This window comes from Panthera onca, chromosome A1 (genome assembly GCF_046562875.1).
Source record: "Panthera onca isolate mPanOnc1 chromosome A1, mPanOnc1 haplotype 2, whole genome shotgun sequence".
In the NCBI taxonomy this organism is placed as follows: domain Eukaryota; kingdom Metazoa; phylum Chordata; class Mammalia; order Carnivora; family Felidae; genus Panthera; species Panthera onca.
Window position 1 is genome coordinate 211,068,046 of NC_138339.1, and position 23,949 is coordinate 211,091,994.

A 23,949-nucleotide genomic window follows, 5' to 3' on the forward strand; every position below is an offset into this window, starting at 1 on the left:
CAAAATGCAGAGTGGGTGGGGGGTCCCTCACCACTACCCCGAAATCCAAGGTTGTTTTCAGTTCAAACAGCCGGCCCTGGACAGGCACAATTAACAAAACCATCCACCCCCTTTAACTCCCGGCGACCTGTGCCAACTCCTCTGTATTCAGGGCGCTGACAGGAAAGGAAAAAAGGCGAAAGGAGTTAAACAAAGAAAAGATTCCCTAATTTTCCTTTCTTGTTTTCCCCTCTAAGCCTTTCCACATTAAAGGGATTGTCAGAGGCTGGCGTAGGAGCGGCGCGAGCGTGAAGCTGCCATTGGCTGCCCGGCTCTGGTTATTTGCATATCGGCTGTTATAAAAGCGGAGGCGGCGCGCAGCGGCGCAGCTCCAGCAGCTATAGAAGGAAGGGAGAGGTGTGTAGTGTGGGCCGGACTGAGCGTCCTCAGAGCCCGCCGGAACCTCGAGCTGCAGCCCACAGATCTCCCGCACTGGGCTCTCAAAGAGCGTGCTCGGAGGAGCCTGGGACTCACGCCCGGACCTGCACCTGCAAACCAGAGAGGAATTGCTCCCTCAGCTTTTTGGAATAGCACTTGGGGCTAGCGGCATGAGTCCGGTGAGGCGCGGGGGCAGCCCCTGCCTTTTCCCTTTACAGCTCTTCAGCCTCTGTTGGGTGCTTTCAGTGGCCCAGAGCAAGACAGTGCGATACAGCACCTTCGAGGAGGACGCTCCTGGCACTGTCATCGGGACCCTAGCTGAGGACCTGCATATGAAAGTATCCGGAGACACAAGCTTCCGCCTGATGAAGCAGTTCAACAGCTCGCTGCTCCGAGTGCGCGAGGGCGACGGGCAGCTGACCGTCGGGGACGCGGGCCTGGACCGCGAGCGGCTGTGCGGCCAGGCACCACAGTGCGTGCTGGCCTTCGACGTGGTCAGCTTCTCGCAGGAGCAGTTCCGGCTGATACACGTGGAGGTGGAGGTGAGGGACATCAACGATCACGCGCCGCGCTTTCCCCGGGCCCAGATCCCCGTGGAGGTGTCCGAGGGCGCGGCTGTGGGCACGCGCATCCCGCTGGAGGTGCCGGTGGACGAGGATGTGGGAGCCAACGGGCTGCAGAGCGTGCGCCTGGCCGAGCCTCACAGCCCCTTCCGCGTGGAGCTGCAGACGCGCGCGGACGGCGCCCAGTGCGCGGACCTGGTGCTGCTGCAGGAGCTGGACCGCGAGAGCCAGGCCGCCTACAGCCTGGAGCTAGTGGCCCAGGACGGCGGCCGCCCGCCGCGCTCCGCCACTGCCGCCCTCAGCGTGCGAGTGCTGGACGCCAACGACCACAGCCCGGCCTTCCCGCAGGGCGCCGTGGCCGAGGTGGAGCTGGCGGAGGACGCGCCCGTGGGCTCCCTGCTGCTGGACCTGGACGCAGCCGACCCCGACGAGGGCCCCAACGGCGACGTGGTGTTTGCCTTCGGTGCCCGCACCCCTCCCGAGGCGCGCCGCCTCTTCCGCCTGGACCCGCGCTCGGGCCGCCTCACTCTGGCAGGACCCGTGGACTACGAGCGCCAGGACACCTATGAGCTAGACGTGCGGGCCCAGGACCGCGGTGCCGGGCCTCGGGCCTCCACCTGCAAAGTCATCGTGCGCATCCGCGACGTCAATGACAACGCTCCGGACATCACCATCACCCCGCTGGCCGCCCCGGGCGCGCCTGCCGCCTCTCCCTTCGCCGCCGCCGCCGCCGCCGCGGCTCTCGGGGGTGCGGACGCGACCTCGCCGACCGGACCTGGAACGCCGGAGGCCGGCGCCATCTCGCTGGTGCCAGAGGGGGCGGCGCGCGAGAGCCTGGTGGCGCTGGTCAGCACCTCGGACAGAGACTCGGGCGCCAATGGGCAGGTGCGCTGCGCCCTCTACGGGCACGAGCATTTCCGGCTGCAGCCGGCCTACGCGGGCAGCTACCTGGTGGTGACCGCGGCGTCCCTGGACCGCGAGCGCATCGCTGAGTACAACCTGACGCTGGTGGCCGAGGACAGAGGCGCGCCCCCTCTACGCACCGTGCGGCCCTACACGGTGCGCGTGAGCGACGAGAATGACAACGCGCCACTTTTCACACGACCAGTCTATGAGGTGTCCGTGCGTGAGAACAACCCGCCCGGGGCCTACTTGGCCACGGTAGCCGCCCGGGATCCGGACCTGGGCCGCAACGGCCAGGTCACCTACCGGCTGCTGGAGGCCGAAGTAGGCCGTGCCGGGGGCTCGGTGTCCACCTATGTGTCGGTGGACCCGGCTACCGGGGCCATCTACGCGCTGCGAAGCTTCGACTATGAGACCCTACGCCAGCTCGACGTGCGCATCCAGGCGAGCGACGGTGGCTCCCCTCAGCTCTCCAGCAGTGCCCTGGTGCAAGTGAGAGTACTGGACCAGAACGACCACGCACCCGTCCTGGTGCACCCGGCGCCGGCCAACGGGACCCTGGAAGTGGCGGTCCCCGGGCGCACGGCAAGGGACACGGCGGTGGCGCGTGTGCAGGCCCGGGACGCAGACGATGGTGCCAACGGGGAGCTGGCATTCGAGCTGCAGCAGCAGGAGCCGCGAGAAGCCTTCGCCATCGGCCGCCGCACGGGGGAGATAGTGCTCACAGACGACCTCTCACAGGAGCCCCCCGGCCGCGTCTTCCGGGCTCTGTTGGTCATATCCGACGGCGGCCGCCCCCCGCTCTCCACCACTGCCACTGTCAGCTTCGTGGTGACAGCAGGTGACGGACGCGGGCTGGTGGCGCCCGCCAGTGCAGGGAGCCCGGAGCGCTCTCGCCCGCCTGGCTCGCGGCTCGCGGCGTCGGGGCCGGCGCTACAATGGGACACGCCGCTAATCGTCATCATCGTGTTGGCGGGAAGCTGCACGCTGCTGCTGGCCGCCATCATCGCCATCGCCACCACCTGCAACCGCCGCAAGAAGGAGGTGCGCAAAGGGGGGGCCCGCCGGGAAGAGCGGCCCGGGGCGGCGGGCGGCGGAGCCTCGGCTCCCGGCTCCCCGGAGGAGGCTGCCCGGGGAGCCGGGCCCAGGCCCAACATGTTCGACGTGCTCACCTTCCCTGGCAGCGGCAAAGCGCCCTTTGGCAGCCCCGCGGCCGACCCGCCCCCGCCCGCGGTCGCTGCGGCCGAAGTGCCGGGCTCGGAGGGCGGCAGCGCCACCGGGGAAAGCTCCTGTCACTTCGAGGGGCAGCAGCGGCTCCGCGGCGCGCACGCCGAGGTGAGGCCTTCCTTCGGCTGGGCGCCCCCCTCCGTGCTCCGCGGACAGGCTGGGGGAAGGGATGGAGGGTTCTGGGTGTGCTTGCGCCGGAGAGGTCTAACCTGTCACACTTGTTTGTTTTTTTTTTTGTTTGTTTGTTTGTTTCTTGTCCAATCCTCACCGCTCCCTCCCTCCATCCCACCCCCGCCCCGCTACTCCCATTCCCTGCTGCAGCCCTACGGTGCCTCTCCCGGCTTCGGAAAGGAGCCGGCGCCCCCTGTGGCGGTCTGGAAAGGACACTCTTTCAATACCATCTCCGGCCGAGAAGCTGAGAAGTTCAGCGGCAAAGACAGCGGCAAAGGGGACAGTGATTTCAACGACAGCGATTCCGACATCAGCGGGGACGCTCTGAAAAAGGATCTCATCAACCACATGCAGAGTGGTGAGGACTCTTCTTTCCTGCCAAGTTCAACGTTCCTTCTCTCCCCGCCCCCTTCTGCCCTCCTCTCACTCTCCGTTCCCCCAGCCCTCCTCCTCCTTCCCCACTTTTTTCAGTCCTCGGGGTTTGGGATCCCAGCCTTCCTCAGAGAGAAGAATTTCAAAATGCCTCGTCGAGGCAGCTCCACCACTTGAATAAAGAACACAATCCCATCCGGTTAGGCGGAGGCAGGGGTGACGCTAGCTACCTGAGGAGGGGAATTCTGCTTATCAGGTTTTTGATTTGCTTCCAGCCAAAAAAGCTGAACCAACTTCGTGTTAAGGTGGCTTCATAGGAAGCAGTATTTCTTTCAAATTTTGAATCGTCGCGTTCACCCCCATACTCTTCTTTTCAGCCGCCCTGACCCCGTCTGACATTCTGAAGAGGGAGGCATAGCTGTATGCAATCTCAGTAACAATCATCACCCTCTCTCCCTTTCTCTTTTCTGTTAGGACTGTGGGCGTGCACCGCTGAGTGTAAGATCCTGGGCCACTCTGACCGCTGCTGGAGCCCGTCATGCGGAGGGCCCAACACACATCCCCCGCCTCACCCACCGGCCCAGATGTCTACCTTCTGTAAGAGCACGTCCCTGCCTCGTGATCCTCTGCGCAGGGACAATTACTACCAGGCCCAGCTGCCCAAGACAGTGGGGCTGCAGAGCGTCTATGAGAAAGTGCTACACAGGGACTATGACAGGACAGTCACTCTGCTCTCCCCTCCCCGCCCGGGGAGGCTCCCAGACTTGCAGGAGATTGGGGTACCCCTCTATCAGTCCCCCCCTGGCAGGTACCTGTCCCCAAAGAAGGAAGCCAATGAAAATGTGTAATCCCATGCTGCATGTCTTCACAACATGTACAGGTCACTCCGAGAAGCCCCTAAATTATTGACAGGTTTCAGTGTTGTATATATAAATATGCAAGATGTGCCTTAAAATGAAGTTGTTGGAAGCTATTTCCAATCACATTGGTACTGTTTGGTATTTGCAAACAAAAATGTAGTTAATGTAATTTTTATGAAATGTGTGCAGTATTTAATTTTTCTTATCATGCTATTGACTTTAATTTCACTTGCGGCTTGCCATTTTCTTAGTGTTTTTAACCTGTACATTGTGTAATGTAATGTTTGTATATAATGAAATTTTGTTATATTTTTATATAATAAAAGCTAAAGTGGAAGTTATTGCCAAAGGAACTGTCTGTAAGACAAAAAAAAATGGGAATTACTTAATGGAAATTTACCTTTCACCTGAAACAACCTAGTGTTTGAGAATTTTTGCCTTGCCAAGTATACCTTGTATATCTTGAGTCTGTGGTAGATTTCAAGTTCAATGTTACTTAATTACATTTGGTTTTCTGTAAACCGTGTCACTTATAAGCACAGTAATAAAGGATTTGTCATGTGTTTGAAGAATCTGCTAATTGCTTTTCATGAAGTTGCCTACAGTTAGACATTCACAAATAATCTAAGAGCCAGAATTAAACCTTCTTTCAAGTGCTAATTATTTGGGCATTATTAATATTCACAGCAATATTAAATTTCCAAGTATTGGAAAGTCTCATCTGAGTATTAAAAATACTTTATTTTGTAAATCATGCGCAACTCCATTTACATCAGGCACTCTATAAAATCCTTTTCCTCATTTATTCACTCAACAGATATTTATGGTGCATCTACAAAAAGTGGAGAAAGCTGTTTGGGCTGTTCATTCACTAATTAAACATCTGTTGAGTTTTTACTAACTGCAGTAACTCCTCTAAGAGCTGGAGTTCGAGGTTAAAAAGACCTAATCTCAAGGAGCCCTTAGCATATAGGATGTTAATAGCAAAAAGACACTCAAATGTACGGGTGAAATGACATGGTACTTGGGATTTGCTTTAAAATATTCTAGAAGGAAACATGGGGCTACATGAAACAAGACTGATAAAATATGGATCATTGCCACTGCTAGCACGGGTACATGTGGAGATGGAGGAGGGTAATGATACTGATCTATTTGTGTGTTTGCATGTACTTGACGTTTGTTATGGAAGGTTTTTAAAAAGCCACTCTAAAAGACCTATGTCTATTTCTTATATTTAATGCATTCATTTCATTGGAAATTAAAATGATGACAATAAGCGCTAGCATTTACTGAACAAGCTTTAATATGAGCAGAGCTCCTTACAAAGCATCTGCATGAATTATCTCATTTAATCCTCAAACTACCCCCCATGAGATGGGAACTATCATTATCTCCATTTACAGATAAGGAAACTGGGGCACAGCAAGGTTAGGTAAAATGCCCAAAGTCGCACAGCTAATCAGTGCCCAGAATGAGATTCAAACCCAGATTATTCAAGGCAAGAAAATAAAATGAAGCAACAAGAGGTTTTTTTTTTTTTTTTATCTTGAAAGAAACAAAGAGGTGGAAAAGTCCCAATGCATTGCCTTTACCGCCTGATTATTGTTTAGCTCTTTATATTTGTGAAGTGCCTATGTTCCCTTATTACTAATTACAGAGTGTGAGGCACTGTAATGAATAGAGGAGCCCTCAAAGCTGCCTGTTGAAGTCATAATTGAAACCAGTGGTGGCTCCAAGCCGAACAGCAGGGTGGTCACACACAAGTGCTTCGCCACCCACGGCCTGCACAAAGTTCAGCGGTTTCTTCATGCAACTGAGCTGAGCATGTGCCTGACAAGTTCAGACTGCCCAGACATCACGTTCTAAAAGAAAGCATCAGATGTGGCTAGGTTACCAGACAGCTCCAGAGCCGCGATGACCAGGCGCCAGCAGAGAGAGCCCTAGCTAGAACTCCCATTTCAACATCTACATCTTTATTCTTGAGCCAGTCCCATCAAATGCAGAGCCGAAGGACCAATAATCCCACACTGCCGTCTAAAAACATCCGATCTCTGGGGTGTCTGGGTGCCTCAGTCGGTTAAGCGGCCGACTTTGGTTCATGTCATGAGCTCACCCTTGGTGGGTTCAAGCCCTGCCTCCGGTTCTGTGCTGACAACTCGGAGCCTGGAACCTGCTTCGGATTCTGTGCCTCCCTCTGTCTCTGTCCCTCCTCCACTCGTGGTCTGTCTGTCTCTCTCTCAAAAATAGAAAGAAAGAAAGAAAGAAAGAAAGAAAGAAAGAAAGAAAGAATTCAATATCTGAATGTGTTTGCCTGTTTTTATCCTTCCAAAGTAAAATACTGTCATTGTCATTATTTTATTTTGTACCATGAAAACTATTTCATTAATCCAAAAAATCAGTTGTCAAAACCGCTATGACTTCACCATCATATTTTTCCCTTAGAGAAATGACCATTAAGAGACCTTATTTTTGCTTAGAACTTAAAAAAAAATCAAACATACAATTCAGTCCATAAAATTGTTTGTTTAAACAAAAAAAAAAAAAAAGCAGGGGTGGGGGGAGTTGGAGGGGGTTCTAAGGGCAAGCAGCAGGAGCTTTCAGAGAAATGGGAGTTAAGTGCAAGAGGCTTCATGCTTTTCTCTAGGAATGTTGACTTTTGTGTACATTTCTAAGAAAATATATTACTTATTAAATTAAATGAACAGCTCTAAATGCCGAATACTTAGGACAATGCCCAGCCCATGGTAATAATTGCTTCGTTCTATCTTGCCTTCCTTGAAAGCCAATCTCTATAGTAACTATCAGCCCAGTCCCACCACTAGGGAAGAGGACACAGACTCGGGCTGTCTGGCCTTGTTTCGCAATCAGTTTGCTTTCTTCACTTTTTCCTCTTTCAGTATGTCATTCAGAGCCTTGTGTATACTCAACGCTCTACAAACAAGTGCAGCTAAAGTAAACATCACAGGCCAGCTCACAAACCTTAGAGATCTGTGATGGTATCACAAACACCTCTCTCGAGCTGGAGGCCAACAACCCTTAGGCACCTTGGCAGTGAGCACTGGGACATGGGAAAGTCCTTGGGGAAGTGGGAGAGTCACCTTGAAAGAGAAAGCTCAAGCCAGACTTTCCCAGTTTCATATTTTTATATCTGGCCCCATTGACTTGGATGTCCTACACTTCCTATAATAAAATATCCATCAAAGAAACCACTTCAGAAAATTAAAATGTAAGTGGTTTCAACATCTATTGAAAAATGCATTCTGAAATAGAGTGAAAACAGGATGCATATCTTCAATACAAATATATATGCACATGGAGAGAAAATATATATACAATCAGGATGAGTTCCATGCCATAATTAGCTAACTATCTGGCTTATCTCACTTGGCACACATAAGGTTTTATCCTCTAAAAATTCCATTTTAGAAAACAAGCATATGCACTTTAGTACTGAATTCAGTAACAACGGGATAATTGGAATGCTCTAAGTTTTAAAAGCAAACTGAAGCAAAGTAATACAATACTCGATGGAGCACTGTGCTTTGCAACAACTCAGAAGGGCTTTGAAAATGCTGTCTAGTTTTCAACAGCTATGCAATAACTCAAGAGAGTATTTATTATTCCCTTTCTTCAGAGGAAAATAATATGCAATGGAATTCACCAACAAGTTCAAAGTCACCTAATGAGTGAACAGCAGGTAAAAAGAGACACCAGGCTGTTTCAAAAGGCATCAGTTAAAATGCCAGATTAAATGTGCCCTTTTACCAGGGGGAAAAAGTCTTCACTCATTATCCGAGTACAGGATTTGCTCCCACGCAACTTGTAAAAGAAATTTCAACATGTCAGAGTAAAATCCACATAGTTTAAGGTGAATCAGGGAAATTCCATTTTGCCCACCCACTGTGACACTTGGCTATATGATGGACACTTTGGACTCATTGTGTCCAAATGGAAATCACCCCCTTTCCTTACCACCATCATCCCCCAAACTACCTCTCTGGCAATTGTTCTAAACCAAATTAATGGGACCACAGTTTATAGACCAAACCCAAAATACACACCATTTTAAGACTCCACCCTATTTCTTTCTTCCGCTCAATCAAGATACGTTGGTTCTATTTTCTAAATATTTTTTTAAGTTTACTTTTTTATTTTGAGAGAGAGTGAGAGAGAAAGAGAGAGAGTGAGTGAGTGAGCAGAAAGGGGCAGAGAGAGGGGGAAAGAGAGAATCCCAAGCAGGCTCTACATGACCTGAGCTGAGATCAAGTGTGGGTGGCTTAACCGACTGAGCCACCCAGGTGCCGCTCTACATATCTTTTTAAGTCTTCCTTCACTCCACGCAGGAGATCTAATGCTCTGCCCAAGTTCCCACTCTGAAGTCCACCTCAGCTTCAGAGGCTGCTTCGGGTTGCATCTGTGATAGTCTCCATCATCACGTCTGTCTCTGCTGCTTGAGACTTGCTTGAGGCCCCAACACTGGTAGGGCCACACAAGTTTATTCAGCCTGTGCACAGAGCAGTCTGGAAGGACGGGGGATTTAAGACCTGCAGAGGCAACCTTCAGCCAATTAGGGATGAGTTTGGTGGACAAATACCCCAGCTTTCCTGTCTCTTGGAGGGGCAGTTTTGAGTTATGTTCTACACAGTTCTCCTTAGAATCCCAAGTGAATTTGAGCCCCAGTTGCCCACAGCAGCAAGGCACCCAGCAATACCCCCGCTCATTGGTGTTTCCCTACCTCACTTTCCTCAGTGCTTTCTAGGATCACTTCCCAAACAAATTTCTTGCACCCAAGTCCTTGCCTCAGTGCCTGCTTTTAGGGAGACTATCCAAATTAGGATGGCTGCACAAAAACAAGAATAAAGATACCATTTTTTAGTGATTACTGTGCTCTACACACTGCACCAAGCACTTTACATGCAATCCTCACAGCTTTGCAAGGTAAGGCCTCATTAGACCATCTTACATATGGGAAAAGCAAGACTTGCAGAGGTAAGGTAACTTGCCGTAGGTCACACAGCTAATTGGGGGTGGGAGGGAGCTTGAGATTAAATGGACATCTATCTAATACAGAATAAGAAATATTTGGGGCTCCTGGGTGGCTCAGTTGGTTAAGCATCTGACTTCAGCTCAGGTCATGATCTCGCAGGTTCATAAGTGAGTTGTAGTCCTGCATTAGGCTGTCTACTGTGGGCACAAACCTGCTTCAGATCCTCTGTCTCCCTCTCTCTCTGTACCTCCCCTGCTTGCGCTCTCTCTCTCTCTCTCTCTTTCTCAAAAATAAAATAAACATTAAAAAAAGGTGGGGGGCACCTGGGTAGCTCAGTCAGTTAACCATCCAACTTCAGTTCAAGTCATGATCTCACGGTTCGTGAGTTCGAAACCCACTAGGGGTTCTATGCTGACAACTCAGAGCCTGGAGCCTGCTTAGGATTCTGTGTCTCCCTCCTTCTCTGCCCCTCCCCCACTTGTGCTCTGTCTCTCTGTCTCTCAAAAATAAACATTAAAAAAATTGTTTTAAAAATAGTGCCTTATTCAAACTCTCATGGTGTCTTTCCTGGGTTCCAGCACAACGCTACCTGCTCTGCCTGTCCCCTTCCATTCCAGCCTCCACACTGCCGCCATAAAGAATTTTTCTAAACATCTGATCTCAGTCACTCTGCTGATTAATACCCACATGACTCCCACCACCTTTAGGAAGTGCTGTCGGTGGCATCCCAGACCCTTCATGCTCTTGCCACCACCCCCCCCCCGCCCTCCCTCCCCAGACTGGGTCCTGCTGCTGTCCCTTCCTCCCTGCCAGCCCACCCGCTACGCACACCTGGAGCTTCAGCCACAAGGATCTACGTAGGTTTCACGAAGGGCCTTCATGCTGGCCCTTCAGCCAGGGCTAGCATTCTATTTCCTCTCCCTCTCCCCATCTTCCTCTCCTATGATCCTTTCTTCTTACCCTTCAAGACTGTTCAAGAATCACTTCACCTCCTCTCCCAGCCACCAGCCAGACCGGGCAGGGCACACCTCCTATGTGCTTCCTTAGCGCTTACCAAACTGAGGGTGCTCACTGCTCCATATCTCTCTCTCTCCCCCAGCGGCCCATGAAATCAAGGACTGTGTCTTTCATCTCTCTATCCCCAGCACCTGGCTGGTACATAATCAGGATTCAATAAAACCACTTGCTGAATGAAATGATTTACTGAGCCAAGCACAAAAGGTCATGGTTACACACCGCAGCCAAGAGACTCTGCATCTACAAGTCAACATACCTCCCCACAAGGGGTCTATGCTAAATATGCCTCCAAATCAGACATGACCAACAGATTCAGGATCTCATCCATCCCAGCCAGTCTAGTGATGGCAGGAGTTCCAGAAGACCACAGAATAGCATCAGCCGTGTCCACATAGAAGCCACCTTACCTATTGAAGATCAACCCTTCCCCCATCTTCAAGTCCCAATGCAGCAGCACCTCTTAGACCCAACTCAAGCCACTCACAGAAGTGTGTGGGCATCATTTTTCTGGAGATTTGATGTGATCTAGTCCATTTCAGTATTTCAGTATCTGAAGCAACATGGCCCCAATACAAATAATTGTCAAATCTGTCTTTCATTCTAGGCAAACACAGCAAACCATGCAGTTGATGAAAGCATCTAGTTGTTTTCTATGTTAAATGTTGGCTATTAGTCTCTTCTCTTATTGAGACTTTGTCCATTTTGCTAATTTTTCTCCTATAAGTTCTAGGAGAGTAGCTGCTGAGGAGTGAAGATTTCCTTCTGATGAATGTCACTAGATCATCAGAGAAAGAACTGGGCTGTTGGCAGTAGTGGGTGAGTGGGTGGAAACAGAATCTCAATTTTATTCGGTGATTGACTTTCAGCCATCACTGAACCTCCTTGTGATTCATTCTACTTATCAGCCAAGAGCCCTTAATCACCAACCTCACTGCAGGTCTGAGAATGAACTAATGATGCTGAAATGCAGCAAGAATGCTAAGGGCTGTGTCTTCCATCCTCTCGTGCTGAAGAAATTCAGTGTCACCATTCTGTCTCTGGCATTCCTCCCAAAGCATGGTGGGGCATCTCCCAAACTATATCTACATACAAAACTAGTAAATGTCCCACTCTACAACATTATCTAGATTTTTTTCAGGTACCCATATGGACCTCTTAAGTATCTTCATAAATCTTTCAATTCCTTGCTTAACTTTGGGTGACTATTCCTGAGCAGCACAGCCTGAGATGGAGATTCTCCTAAAAATCACTTATTGAAAAAGTTCTCTCAGGAGAAAGGGAGGGAAGCCAGCACGAGAGGGCAGGAGAAAAAAGCTTTCCTGGGAAGGAAGCCATCATAAGTCTTCAGCAGCTCACAGCAGCCAGGAAGGAGTGCACGGGCTCCACAGGTACTTGTGGGTGGGGCACCAAGAGCATTGACTTTAGTAGCGCTTCCCAAATCAGAATCACCTAGAGGACTTGTTAAAACACAGAGTGCTGGACCCCAGTCCCGAAGCTTCTGATACAATAGGTTTGAGGTGAGGTCCTATAATGTGCATTTCTAACAGGTTGCCTGGTGATGCTGCTGCTGCTGCTGCTGGTCCAAGGACCACTCTTTGAGAAACACTGCACTATGGAGATTATGCAGTGTTGAGCGAAGACATGCCTTCTGTGATCCTATAAGGTTTTACCCAGGAGTACTCCAGCTGTAGAATATAATTTTGAACCGGTGTCTCCAGAATATTTAACTGTATGCTTGTCACAGACACCAGAACAAACAGAAAACCCCCAAGTAGAGACACGGTGAAGTGGTAAGTGTGAAGCTTGGAGCTAAAAAGGCAGGACCCTGCCCCATCTACCAAGACATCATCTACACTATGTGCCTTGCCTCTACCCTCTCCTCCCCTCCCCTCACCGCTCCGCTCCCACAGCACACCGGTGAGAGGTGTTGGGAGAGGTTAAAGGGGGCCTGGAAAAGTCTATTGATGTCCACTCCATGCTGCTCACAAAGGATGAGGTTCCTGCTGGAGTGCTGTGCACAGCTCTGAGTGGTAAAACTTGTCAGGGACCTGGGGCATGTCTGAAGGGGAAGGAGTGGGGGTTGAGGGTACTCAGTGCAGTAACGTTTCATGGGGGAGATTTGGTAAACAATCTATAACAATGCATGATACTCAAAACTAGGATGGGTTACCTCAAGAGGTGGTGATTCCCTGTCACTAGAAACTTTCAAGCAAAGGTAAGACAATGAGCTGATGGAATAAGGGGTGAGGAGTTCCGGTTTGGGGGTCAAATAAGGTAGCCTTTGTGTTTCCTCCCAAGCTTATTAGTTACTAGTTTATGCAAATTCCTGTTATGGCCTTTCTTCCTCTCTCCAGGTATTCGCAGTGCCCTGTCCTGCTCTACCTGATTCTCAAATGGTAGAAAGCTTAGCACTCTAGCTTTTATTCCATTCATCTTGTAAGAGCCCCTAAATTCCTTCCAGTTTTCTAAGAAAAGCCAGAATAATTCCTGTTTTCCTGGTTGGGTACTTAGCTGATCTGAAAGACCAGGTCTATAATTTTCTCCTTTTATGGCATAAAACCCAACTCTTGTCCCTGCAAAATTGTCTTTGATTTGTTGTAAGGTATTTCTCAAGACACTTTTTAAAATATACTGCTCACAATGACAGCCCTCTGTCACTGATCATGATAAGTGGCCCCATCTTACAGAAAGGGAAACCGAGCAAGATTATCAGAAGCAGGTGTCCTCCCTCTCCCTTCCTTCGTCCTGCCACCTCAACCCTCTCTTCCTTCGTCCTGCCACCTCAACCCTCTCTTCAGTGCTTATTAAATGGAGATATTTATTCAACCTAAGTCCCAAGCTTATGTTCATTTTCAATCATTTAAGAATTGAGTTACTGGGGTTGTGTTTTGGCCAGCCTCCTACATTCACTCATCCCAGACCCATGTGCTAGAATACAAAGGGGCTGTGATTCATTTCTGCTCTTCAGCTTCACTAATCAGAGAAGCCCATGGCTCTTGCCATGCGTTGAGTGATATAACGGAAATCTCTAGTCTGAGGGCATGAGATTCAGATGCAGCTTTAAAAAAAAATGTCAGGCAATCTGATTTACTGTAGCTGTGGAGATGTGGGAAGAAAAAAGAGCAAGAGTGGGTTGTTTGTGTTCTCTCTTACTCCTGACTAGGACACAGACAACTACCAATTTGCTTGACCAAGTCATCCATGTGGGCTCACATAACTCCAGCCAGACAAAGACGAATGGACAGGCCCGAGCAGTGCACAGACAGCCAGTTTATAGGAAACATCATCAAAATCCCCACGAAATGCAACGATCCACAACTAGTTTCCAGAACGCCTCTGAAAAAGAGAACTGCATCTGGTTGGCATATTGAGATGGGGAGGGGGGGAGATCAGCTGCTGACTGGCCTTCCAAGGAAGGTCATTAATTGTCAGTTAATGTTGTTGTTTTTTTCTTTGCTGAATGGGGCGGGCACGTCTGGAGCAAGTTGAACCACTGGGAGGAAGAGAGGGTGATTATCCTCTGCCTTTTCTCACAGCCTTTTTTCAAAACAAATGTTCAATGAATATTTAAAGGATAGAGGCTTAGGGGACCTAAATCTTGTTTGTGATGTTTTATTTCTTTTATTTAAATAGATCTGCAATGAACATGACAAAACATTAACATTTGTCAATTTCCATTGGTTAGACATATGAGTCCTTGTTTTGGTTGTTGTTGGGTTTTTTAACCGCAACAAAAGAGTATGGCTTTGAAAGATCACTTCATTTCTTAGCTTGCCCAGGGCTTCCACAGGTCTTTATCCCACAATATTACTACTGTGCCACCATCCCCCCACCCTCATTTCTTATCCCTAACTGAGCGCTGCTTTGGGCAGGATAAATATCAACATGTGAGTGGTGAACATAATCACAGCCTAAAGACGTGAGCATATAGGTTCCCGGGTCAGAGAGAAGCATATGAGTGTCTGGGATACATGGATAATGTCTCTGGCCAGCCCATCTCTCCTCCAGGGAGTACCTTAGAGTCAGCGACACCGTCCAGCCAGTTACGTAGAGGAGTGAGAAGAACAACCCTTACAGAGCAGGGTTTATGCTATGTCAGACTTGGGACTAGGCCAGGATCTAGGGGAGTTCCAAGACACCTCTGACAGCAGAGGATGAGCCATCTCCCCGACTCTATATGCAGGCACCTTTTTATAAATATCAGCTTTATGACATTCACAGCCAGACTAGCGTGGCCAAGCTCCTGGCACTAGACATGGTCTCTGTTTATTTTGAAGGACCTTATCTTTTCAAGCACCAAACATCTAAGGAAGACATAGAAAAGGAGAATTCAGATTGTGGCCTTCTGGTAGACCAGAGTGGGGACTGGCTCTCAATCTACTAGGTCTGGACATAAAGGATTCCGGATGAGCTTGAGGTGACTCTTAAGAGGTAAAGAGTTAAAGTCGTGGTTCTCAAAGTATAGTCATTGAACCTCTAGGGGTCCCCTAGAATCTTTTGGAAAATGCACAAGGGAATATCTATTTTCATAATAACGCTAAGATGTTATTTGCCTTTTTCACTGTGTTGACATTTGCTCTGATGATGCAGTGGTGGATGAAAGTACTCATTGCCTTAGCATGAATCAGACAGGGGCACCAAACTACTAATCATTGTATTCCTTATACTTGCAGGAAAAAAACATCCTCAAGAATGACCTTGATGAAACAGTAATAATTATTACTTATATGAAATCTCAACCATTGAGTGTGTCTTTTTAATACTCTGTGTGACAAAATGGGAAGTACACATAGAACACCTTTGCTACAAACAGAAGTACAACAGGTGTCTCAAGGAAAAGCACTAGTATGACTAAGTTGCAAGCTGAAATTGCTGCTTTTTTTTTTTGTGGCACCTGAAAGAATGACTGGCAGAAAACTATGGTTATTCAGACTTGAGTATTTGGCGGACCTCTTGAAAGTGAATAAAGTGAGTCTGTCGCTCTGAGAGAAGCAATGACAGTGCTCGTTCAATGGTAAAATTTAAATCCTCAAGGTAAAATTAGAATTTTGGAAAACCTGTAAGTTGACAGTTATCCAATGCTCAAAGACTTTTTAAGTGAGATTGGTCGTTACATTAACAAATATGAATGTTTCAAAATTTAGAAGATCTCCCTAACTCAGTGAATCACTATTTTCCAAATGATCGATGCGTGACGTTAAAAAGTCATGTAAGGGTAAATGATTTACTCAAAGTGCAAGATAAACCAATGGATTTTAATGTAACAAAGGATGAAACATTCACTGATATGGTTTCAGATTCTACATTGCAACTAGGCTTTAAGAAACTACTACCTGTAGAGTTTTTGTACAGTATCAAAGAGGACCATAATTATAAGAAAAGGCTAGGAAAATACTCTTTTCTTCTCCAACTACACATCTGTGTAATGCCAGATTTTCTTCATATACAACCAAAACAACATATTGCAACAGTGTGGATACAATAATGATTTGGAAATTCCAATTTTCTTCTATTAAGCCAGACATTAAAGAAATTTGCAAAAATGTAAAATAATGCCTCTTTCTCAGAAATTGTTTTGCAAATATAGTTATTTTTCATAGTTGTCATTTTGTTAATATGTATTGGGTTTGTTGTTGCTATTTTAAGTTAATATTATCAAATTTTCTGTTTTAATTGTTCATACAGAAAATATAGAGAGATATTATCTACATAAACAAAAGTTATCTTGAGTTCTCAATAGTTCTTAAAACAGATACAAAAATTAAGAACCACTAAATTAAAACATTACATGAAATTGAGTTAATATATATATAGTGCCTGGCCTATAAAAAATGCTCAGTTATATTAATAGCCTCCACATATTTATTATGTTCATGTACTGTTATAAGAATTCATTCAATTCTCACAACACCTCTATAGATAAGTACTATTATTAGCTTTTTTTACAGATTAGGAAAATGAGGCACAGAGAGGTTAAGTAACCTATCCAAGTTGAAACAGTTAATAAATCATAGAGCAGAATCTGGGCTCCTGATCCCTATATTATACTGTCAGTACGTGTTGGTGTTGATATTGGCAATGGTTGTAAATTAGATTCTATAGTTTCAGGTTACTCACTGTAATAATTTTCCTCTTGTTATCCCCAACCCTTTTTTAAGGCCTTATTTAATATTCTAAATTAGTCTCCTATGTGCTATGGGACATTAAGGGACTAGAATAAAGGGATGGGACTAATGGAGAAAACAGTACCCCCTCCCATTTCTGTGGTAGAAGAAGTATAAATTCACAACAAGCTGAGATTTTCCCCTTTAAAAGTCAATCTTACAGGATTCACCTTGCATTTGTTCAGTAAAATGGCACTTTCCCCAAATGTGGATCCCGGCCCTCAAAGAAGGGACAATCTGATTGAAGGGAATAAAACAAATACATGAAATAACAGAACAGATGACAGTGTCTAATTAAGTGTTAAATTAATATGAAACCAGATTGAACCTTTTTTAAAACATTTCACTTAGATGATTTAGAAAATACTTTAGGGTCTACCGTGCCTCTGGGTCATAATTAAGAACAGTAATTATTATTGTACTCCTGATGTCCCAGAATTCTGAGTTAAACTCTTTCACATCTCAATTCGGCGAGCTTCTTTCCTCCGCTGATGATCTTCAGTAAGATTCTCAGTTCCCCCTGCACCCACAATTAAGAGCAGGTTTCAGGATGAGTTCCCCTGTATTGCCATCAGCCACCAGCCCCGCACTAAGAGACTCTTTGTGCACCATGAGAATGTTGTTGAGGACTCCCATTACAACACACAGAGCTCTTTCTCTGGGTAGTGCCTGTCAGGTACTGGCACCAACAGTGCCTGGGCTTCTCTGAGCTACTGAGCTATGTTTCTTTCATGCATATCATGGATTTGCATCTGACCAGGTTTCCTTTCTCTTTTGATGTATAGATGTGTAGACATTTAGGGCCAAGTGAATGGCTAGCCTGTTGCAGGGCAGCTCTGGGGGATACGTTTCTGTTTTAACTCACTTTTATCTCCTTTTTAAGTTACTTGCTTTCTTCTTTTGCTCCTAATTAATTGTAATTTTGCTATCTTGACTAATTAGTTATCCTGGAAAATGGACCTAAATCCTTGCAGGAATCAGGTGGGTTATAAACAAGTGTTCTATTCTGCCACCAACCACCAGTACAGCCTTGAGCAAGTCTTCCAACCCTCTGGGCTTCTCATCTGGAAAATGCTCACCTCCGGGGTGCCTCCCAATCCTAACAGTTTATGATTCTTAGTTGTATATAATGGAGAATTAAGAATACCGAGATGTCTTAAGGCAAGGTTTACAAACTGAAATGCACACTATGGATGCATTTGCTGGGTCCTTCTTAACATGTCACCAATCAATAGATATCTGGAAATAGGCACAAAAAATGGAAGGTGGAAACATTACTGTCACAGTGCTTCCCTCTTGTCCTTACCTGTGGCAAGGGCATTTTCACGACTTATTGAGTACCTACTTTGTTCAAGGCAGAATGCTGGGAGCAGGGATAGAGAACAAAAATGATAAGATCTGATCCCCAAATTTCAGAAGCTTAGCAAATAAAGGAGAGAAACTCTTAGGAAAAGAACACAAGGGAGGGAGGGGTGAGAAAGGGGAGAAGCGCTGAGTGTGGAGCTCCTCAGAAACTAAAGAACGCCAGCCCTGACCGGAAGCAAAGGGCCAGGGGCCCAGGAGCTCTGTGGCTGGGGAGCCCCTCTGTGGCCGCCTCATGGCAGCAGTGACAGAGGAGCCCCGAAGGAAGGAGACAGCTCCCCCTGCTACAGGTGCCAGGGCTCTGTTCATGTGCATCCATAATAATAATAACTTCACACGTGAGTTAACTTCTTTTTCCAGGCTCTGCCAAGTTTATGTGCCAGATGGTACTTGCCTCCCACATCTGATTTACTGTAGGGCGGACCAGCTGTGCCTCAGCCCAGGGCAGGCCCGCATCTGGCAGCCAGTTGGTAAAATTCTCTCCATATGACACTCGTGCCCTCATATCATATTCCCCAGAGCAATTATCTTTCTATCTGTCAAGGGTTTTTTTTTTTAAATATGTTTTTCTGTTCTTGGCTTATTTCTAGGACTATTGTTGAGTATCTGTCAGCAACAGATCTGCTTAAGCACCTTTATGTCAGAGAAAAGGCTCTTACTGTGATATATAAATAATGCTACTACCATATTCTATAGTAAAAATACTCGCAGATAAAGTAAAGAGGCAGATATGGCTGACTGCATACCCAAGAGCCATCCCTCCCTTTTTCCTGTGTTCATATGACTCCAATTTTATTTGGGGAGACAACAAACTTCAGAAGACCTCAGCCCCCAACCCCAAAGGATGTGAATTGATTGCTCCAAGGTGACCGCAATCTTCTTTCTAGTAATTGCATGGGGCATATGAGGGTGATCCAGGACTAGCCAATGATACATAAGTGAAAGTCTGTTGGGGGTGCTTCTGGAAATAATTTTACCCTCCTTAAACAATGAGAGAGAGAGAGAGAGAGAGAACCTAAGAGAAATAAAAAGATGTGTACACAAAGACCTGTACCTCAGTGTTCATTGCAGCTTTACTCATAACAGCCAAAGCTTGAAACAACCCAAATGTTTGCCAACAGGTGAATGGATAAGCAAATCATGCTATATTCAAACAACAGGATGTTAATCAGCAATTAAAAGGAATGAACCACGAATACATGCAACAACATGGATGAATTTCAAAATCATTACACAAAGCCAGAGTCCACACAGCCTGTTCCATTTCTATGAAGATCTAGAAAAGACAAATTTAATCTATAATGATAGAAAGCAGATCAGTGGTTGCTGGGAGGTGGTAGGGACAAGGAACTTTCTGGGATGATGAAAATGTTCTGTATCTTGACTGGGTGACAATCGTGTAGATCTACACATTTGTCAAAACTCATTTAGCCATACACTCAAAGTAGGAACATTTCGTAATACGAACTTATATCTCAATAAACTTGAAAATGTTTAAAAGGAAATAATGGGAAAGACTCTACTTCCTTCCTTCTATGAACATCGTTGTGCAGAGATGTATGCTTGGAGTTTAGGCAACCATTTTGCAATCACAAAATGATAAATCCACAGTTCCCAAACTGTATGCTGAGGCACTCTTGAGTGCCACAGTGAATTCACAAAGGCATCATGGGGTAAATTTTCAAAGCAAACTTTTTTTTTTTTTAATTTTTTTAACGTTTATTTATTTTTGAGAGAAAGAGAGACAGACCATGAGCGGGGGAGGGGCAAAGAGAGAGGGAGACACAGAATCGGAAGCAGGCTTCAGGCTCTGAGCTGTCAGCGCAGAGCCTCATGTGGGGCTCAAACTCACGAACCTCAAGATCATGACCTGAGCAAAAGTGGGACGCTTAACCGACTGACGCACCCAGGTGTCCCTCAAGGTAAACTTTTAACAACAATGATACCAGGGGCGCCTGAGTGGCTCAGTCGGTTAAGTGGCCAACTATGGCAGGTTATGATCTCATGGTTTGTGGGTTTTAACCCCATGTTGGGCTCTGTGCTATCAGAGCCCACTTTGGATCCTCTGTTTCCCTTTCTCTCTGCCCCTCTTCCACTCGTACTCTCTCTCTCCCCCCCTCAAAAAATAAATAAACATTAAAAAAAATTTAACGATAGTGATACCCAACATCTGTCAAACATGGTACAAACTACCAGATCAAGATAGTCCACAGTTTCAATAGAAGATAGCGCTACATTCCTTTTGATGACATATCTTCATGAAGCTAGGTCTGCAGAAGTTGCTGTGATTTCAAAACAAAAACAAAAACCAGTACTATGTGAAAATCAATATGGAAGAGGAACTGAGGGTAGTGGCTGGAGAAATTGTGTAGTGCCCAACAGAAGCACATATCTCACTAGTGAGTAATTGTAGTTTTTTACCAATAAAATAAAAATATTTTTTTCTTTCAATGTATGTGTATTATTTTTTTTCAAAAGGTTACTAAGTTGTTAGGACATAAATTCTTACTAAATCTTTTGGACCCTAACTACCCAATAAGAAGAAATGTTAGGTATTTCTTTTGGTCTAATGGCTCCTTGAAAGAAAATTCTGAAGCAGTAAGGGCACTATGAACTGAGAAAGTTCAGGAACTCTGCAATAAACTTAAGAACCAAAAGCCAACATGCTGGGGATTGGCTAATGGCTAAGCAGAGAGAGAAAAAGAACTGGAGCCCTCAGCATCACTGACTCGCTGCCCATACAGACTCTGGGATACCTACATCCAGACTTAATTATGTTGGGGTACTTGAATGCCTTTATTGTCAAAAGAATCAGACCTATAAATACAGAGAACAAACATGGTTGCCAGAGCAGGGGAGGGTGGGTGGAATGGGCAAAATGAGCGAAGGGCAGTGGGAGATACAGCCTTCCAGGTATGGCATGAACAAGCCACACGAATAAAGGCACGGCATAGGGAATATAGTCAATGGTATTGTAATAGCGTCGTATGGTGACCTGTGGTAGCTGCACTTGTGAGCATCACATAATCTTCAAACTTGTCAAGTCACTATGTTGTACACCTGAAACTAATGTGCAACACTGTGTGTCAACTATACTCAAACAAAAAGAATTTTTTAAATACACACTACTAACAAACGTGTAATGAAAGTAGAATCCTAAGATATCGCTGATAGCATTGGAAACTGGAAAAATAAGGTCGAGTTCTAAAAATTATGAAAAATTTACATTTTTGGAAAACTAAAAATAAATGTCTTTATAAGAAAAAAAAAACAAGTCAAACAAAACTTAGAAAGAATAATCTACATATCCCACATGCTGACTCTTAGAAGCGAAGCATACATCTTTTAAGTTCCTTTTATATGCCTTTGTATGCAAATAATTGTAATTTGTATGTGTGTTTGTAACATAAACATAGTATTTTTATAACTTGATTTTTTTCACTTGTGGCGATTCAAAAGGTGTGCAAATTTTATATTTTGAAAGACATCAGTAGGGGCACCACGCTGGCTCAATCAGTAGAGCACGCGACTATTGATCTTGGGATGATGAATTCGAGCCCCCTGGGTATAGAGTTTATATTTGAAAATTAATTAATTAATAATGAATTAAAAAAGAGCTGTTTTATTTTAAGAAAGCTATCAATAGGCTACACTAATTTATTCTTCCATCAACGCTGAGCGTAGCAGTTTCTCCACACCCTCATTAGAGAGGTCATGTGGCTGACTTCCCAGATGATAAGGATAAGACCAAGCCCCTCTCCAGAGACGGGTTCAGGGACTGGCATGAGACCCAGTTCTAGGCTGCTGAAACAGGCAGGGAAAGTTGTCTGAGGAAACTTCTGGAAAAGTTTCCTCTCTCCTAAAAGGGTCATAAGAAAAAGAAGGTTCTCTCTTCTTGAAACTTTTCAGGACTGGATGTGGTGTCTGCAACCCCTCAATCCTTCTGCCACCATAAGAGCAACAACCTTAGGGTAAAGTTTGGCAGAGCAAAGAGAGAAGGAACCTGGGTTCCCACTGTCATTACAAGCCACTGAAGCCACCACATGTGGAGCTGGCTGTACCTCTAGACTTTTGGTCAGTTAACAAATCCACTCACTCCATAAGGCAGTTTAAGCTATGTCTTTCTGTCACGTGCAGCCAAAAGCTTCCATTTGCCATTACTGAGTGGTTTCCATTTGTTTTTTATTATTGTTAACCTTACGGGCAAAGACTGACAGCATGTTCTTATTTTAATTTGCATTTCCCTTTTATTTATAATGTTGAGTATTTTTCACATGCATAGTGACCCTTTGTATTTTCTATTTCTAATTTCTATTGTGAATTGATTATTCATATTCCTTGTCCATTGTTCTATGGAATTGTCTGTTGCCTTATGAGCCCTTCACTTTTTTTTTAATGTTTATTTATTTTTGAAAGAGAGAGATGGAGCACGAGCGGGGAAGGGGCAGAGAAAGAGGGAGACACAGAATCCAAAGCAGGTTCCAGGCTCTGAGCTGTCAGCACAGCTGTGAGATCATGACCTGAGCTGAAGTTGGACGCTTAACTGACTGAGCCACCCAGGTGTCCCTTTATGAGTCCTTTAAATATTATGTACATTAATCTTTTTTTTAAATGTTTATTTATTTTTGAGGGCGAGCAAAAGAAGGTGAGGGGCAGACACACACACACACACACACACACACACACACACACACACACAGAATCTAAAGGCTCTAGGCTCCAAGCTGTCCGATCAGAGCCCGACTCGGGGCTTGAACCCACGAACCATGAGATCATGACCTGAGCCAAAGTCAGACACTTAACCGACAGAGCCACCCAAGCGCTCCTAATCTTTTGTGTTTTTATATCTTGCCAACATTTCTTCCCATAGTGAAGTTTGTTTGGGATGTTGTTGTTGTTGTTGTTGTTGTTGTTGTTGTTGTTTCCAGATAGTCAAATCCATCAGTGTTTTCTTTTCTGACTTTTTCATCTGTCTGGCATAAGAAGGCCTTCTCCATTTCAACATGATTTTTTTAAATTACATTTTCTTTCAATGTTTTATATTTAGATTTCATGATTTGTTTTTTAAATACATCACTGATTTACTTTTGTGACGGTGTAAGACTGAAATCTAACTTTATTTTTCAAAATGAACGTGCAATTTTCTCAACACCTTTTAAGCATTGTTTCCCCACTAACTGCAATGCCATCTTTATCATAAGCTGAAGTCCTATAAGCAGATTCATCTGCTTCTGGATCCTATATTACTAATCTGTCAGTTTTTACACCAACACTGCACTTGTAATTATTATGCTTTTAGGAACAGATTTTGATATATGGTAGGGGCAAGCTTTTCCTCTTTTACCCTTTTTTTTTTTTTTTTTTTTTTTGGAGAGAGAGAGAGAGGAGGGGACAAGGGCAGAGGAAGACAGAGAGAGGAAGAGAGAGAATCCCAGGAAGGCTCCACCCTTAGTGTGGAGCCCAGCTTGGGGCTCAAACCCATGAGCCATGAGATTATGACCTGAGCCCAAATCAAGAGTCGGACGCTTAACAACTGAGCCACCCAGGTGGCCCTCCTCTTTTACTTCTTTTTTTTTTTTTTTTTAGTGTTTATTTATTTTTGAGAAAGACAGAGCATGACCCAGGGAGGGGCAGAGAGAGAGAGAGGGAGACACAGAATCCAAAGCAGGCTTCAGGCTCTGAATTTTCATCACAGAGCCTAATGCAGGGCTTGAACCCACGAACCGTGAGATCATAACCAGAGTTGGACGCTTAACGAACTGAGCCACCCAGGTGCCCCAACCTCTTTTACTTCTTAAAGGTTTTCTTATCCTCTTGCTTTTCTCCTCCCAAGTTAATAGGATTTTTATTTAGATTGCGCTGAATTTGTAGGCTGATTTGGTGAGAATTGTTGTCATCTTTAC

The 23,949-nt window shown here is 45.7% G+C and overlaps 1 protein-coding gene across 2 annotated transcripts; it reads left to right on the forward strand.

The window, feature by feature from the left end:
* The first annotated feature begins 350 nt into the window (after positions 1–350).
* LOC132680572 (protocadherin-8) lies at positions 351–5,076 on the forward strand. 2 transcript variants are annotated; one of them, XM_060634212.3, is made up of 3 exons: positions 351–3,218; positions 3,432–3,639; positions 4,128–5,076. In XM_060634212.3, exons 1-3 carry the CDS (start codon positions 588–590, stop codon positions 4,499–4,501), a joined length of 3,213 nt encoding a protein of 1,070 aa, XP_060490195.2. In that variant the 5' UTR covers positions 351–587; the 3' UTR covers positions 4,502–5,076. The 2 variants fall into 2 exon arrangements, with proteins under 2 accessions (XP_060490195.2, XP_078289200.1); XM_078433074.2 differs by having other exon boundaries at positions 351–2,927.
* Positions 5,077–23,949: the final 18,873 nt, after the last annotated feature.

Excerpts from the sequence above, each read along its gene's own strand:
- LOC132680572 (XM_060634212.3), top strand. The coding sequence starts at position 588 with ATGAGTCCGGTGAGGCGCGGGGGCAGCCCCTGCCTTTTCCCTTTACAG. Across the intron at positions 3,219-3,431 it reads TCCGCGGCGCGCACGCCGAG|CCCTACGGTGCCTCTCCCGG; the intron begins GTGAGGCCTTCC and ends TCCCTGCTGCAG. Across the intron at positions 3,640-4,127 it reads CATCAACCACATGCAGAGTG|GACTGTGGGCGTGCACCGCT; the intron begins GTGAGGACTCTT and ends CTTTTCTGTTAG.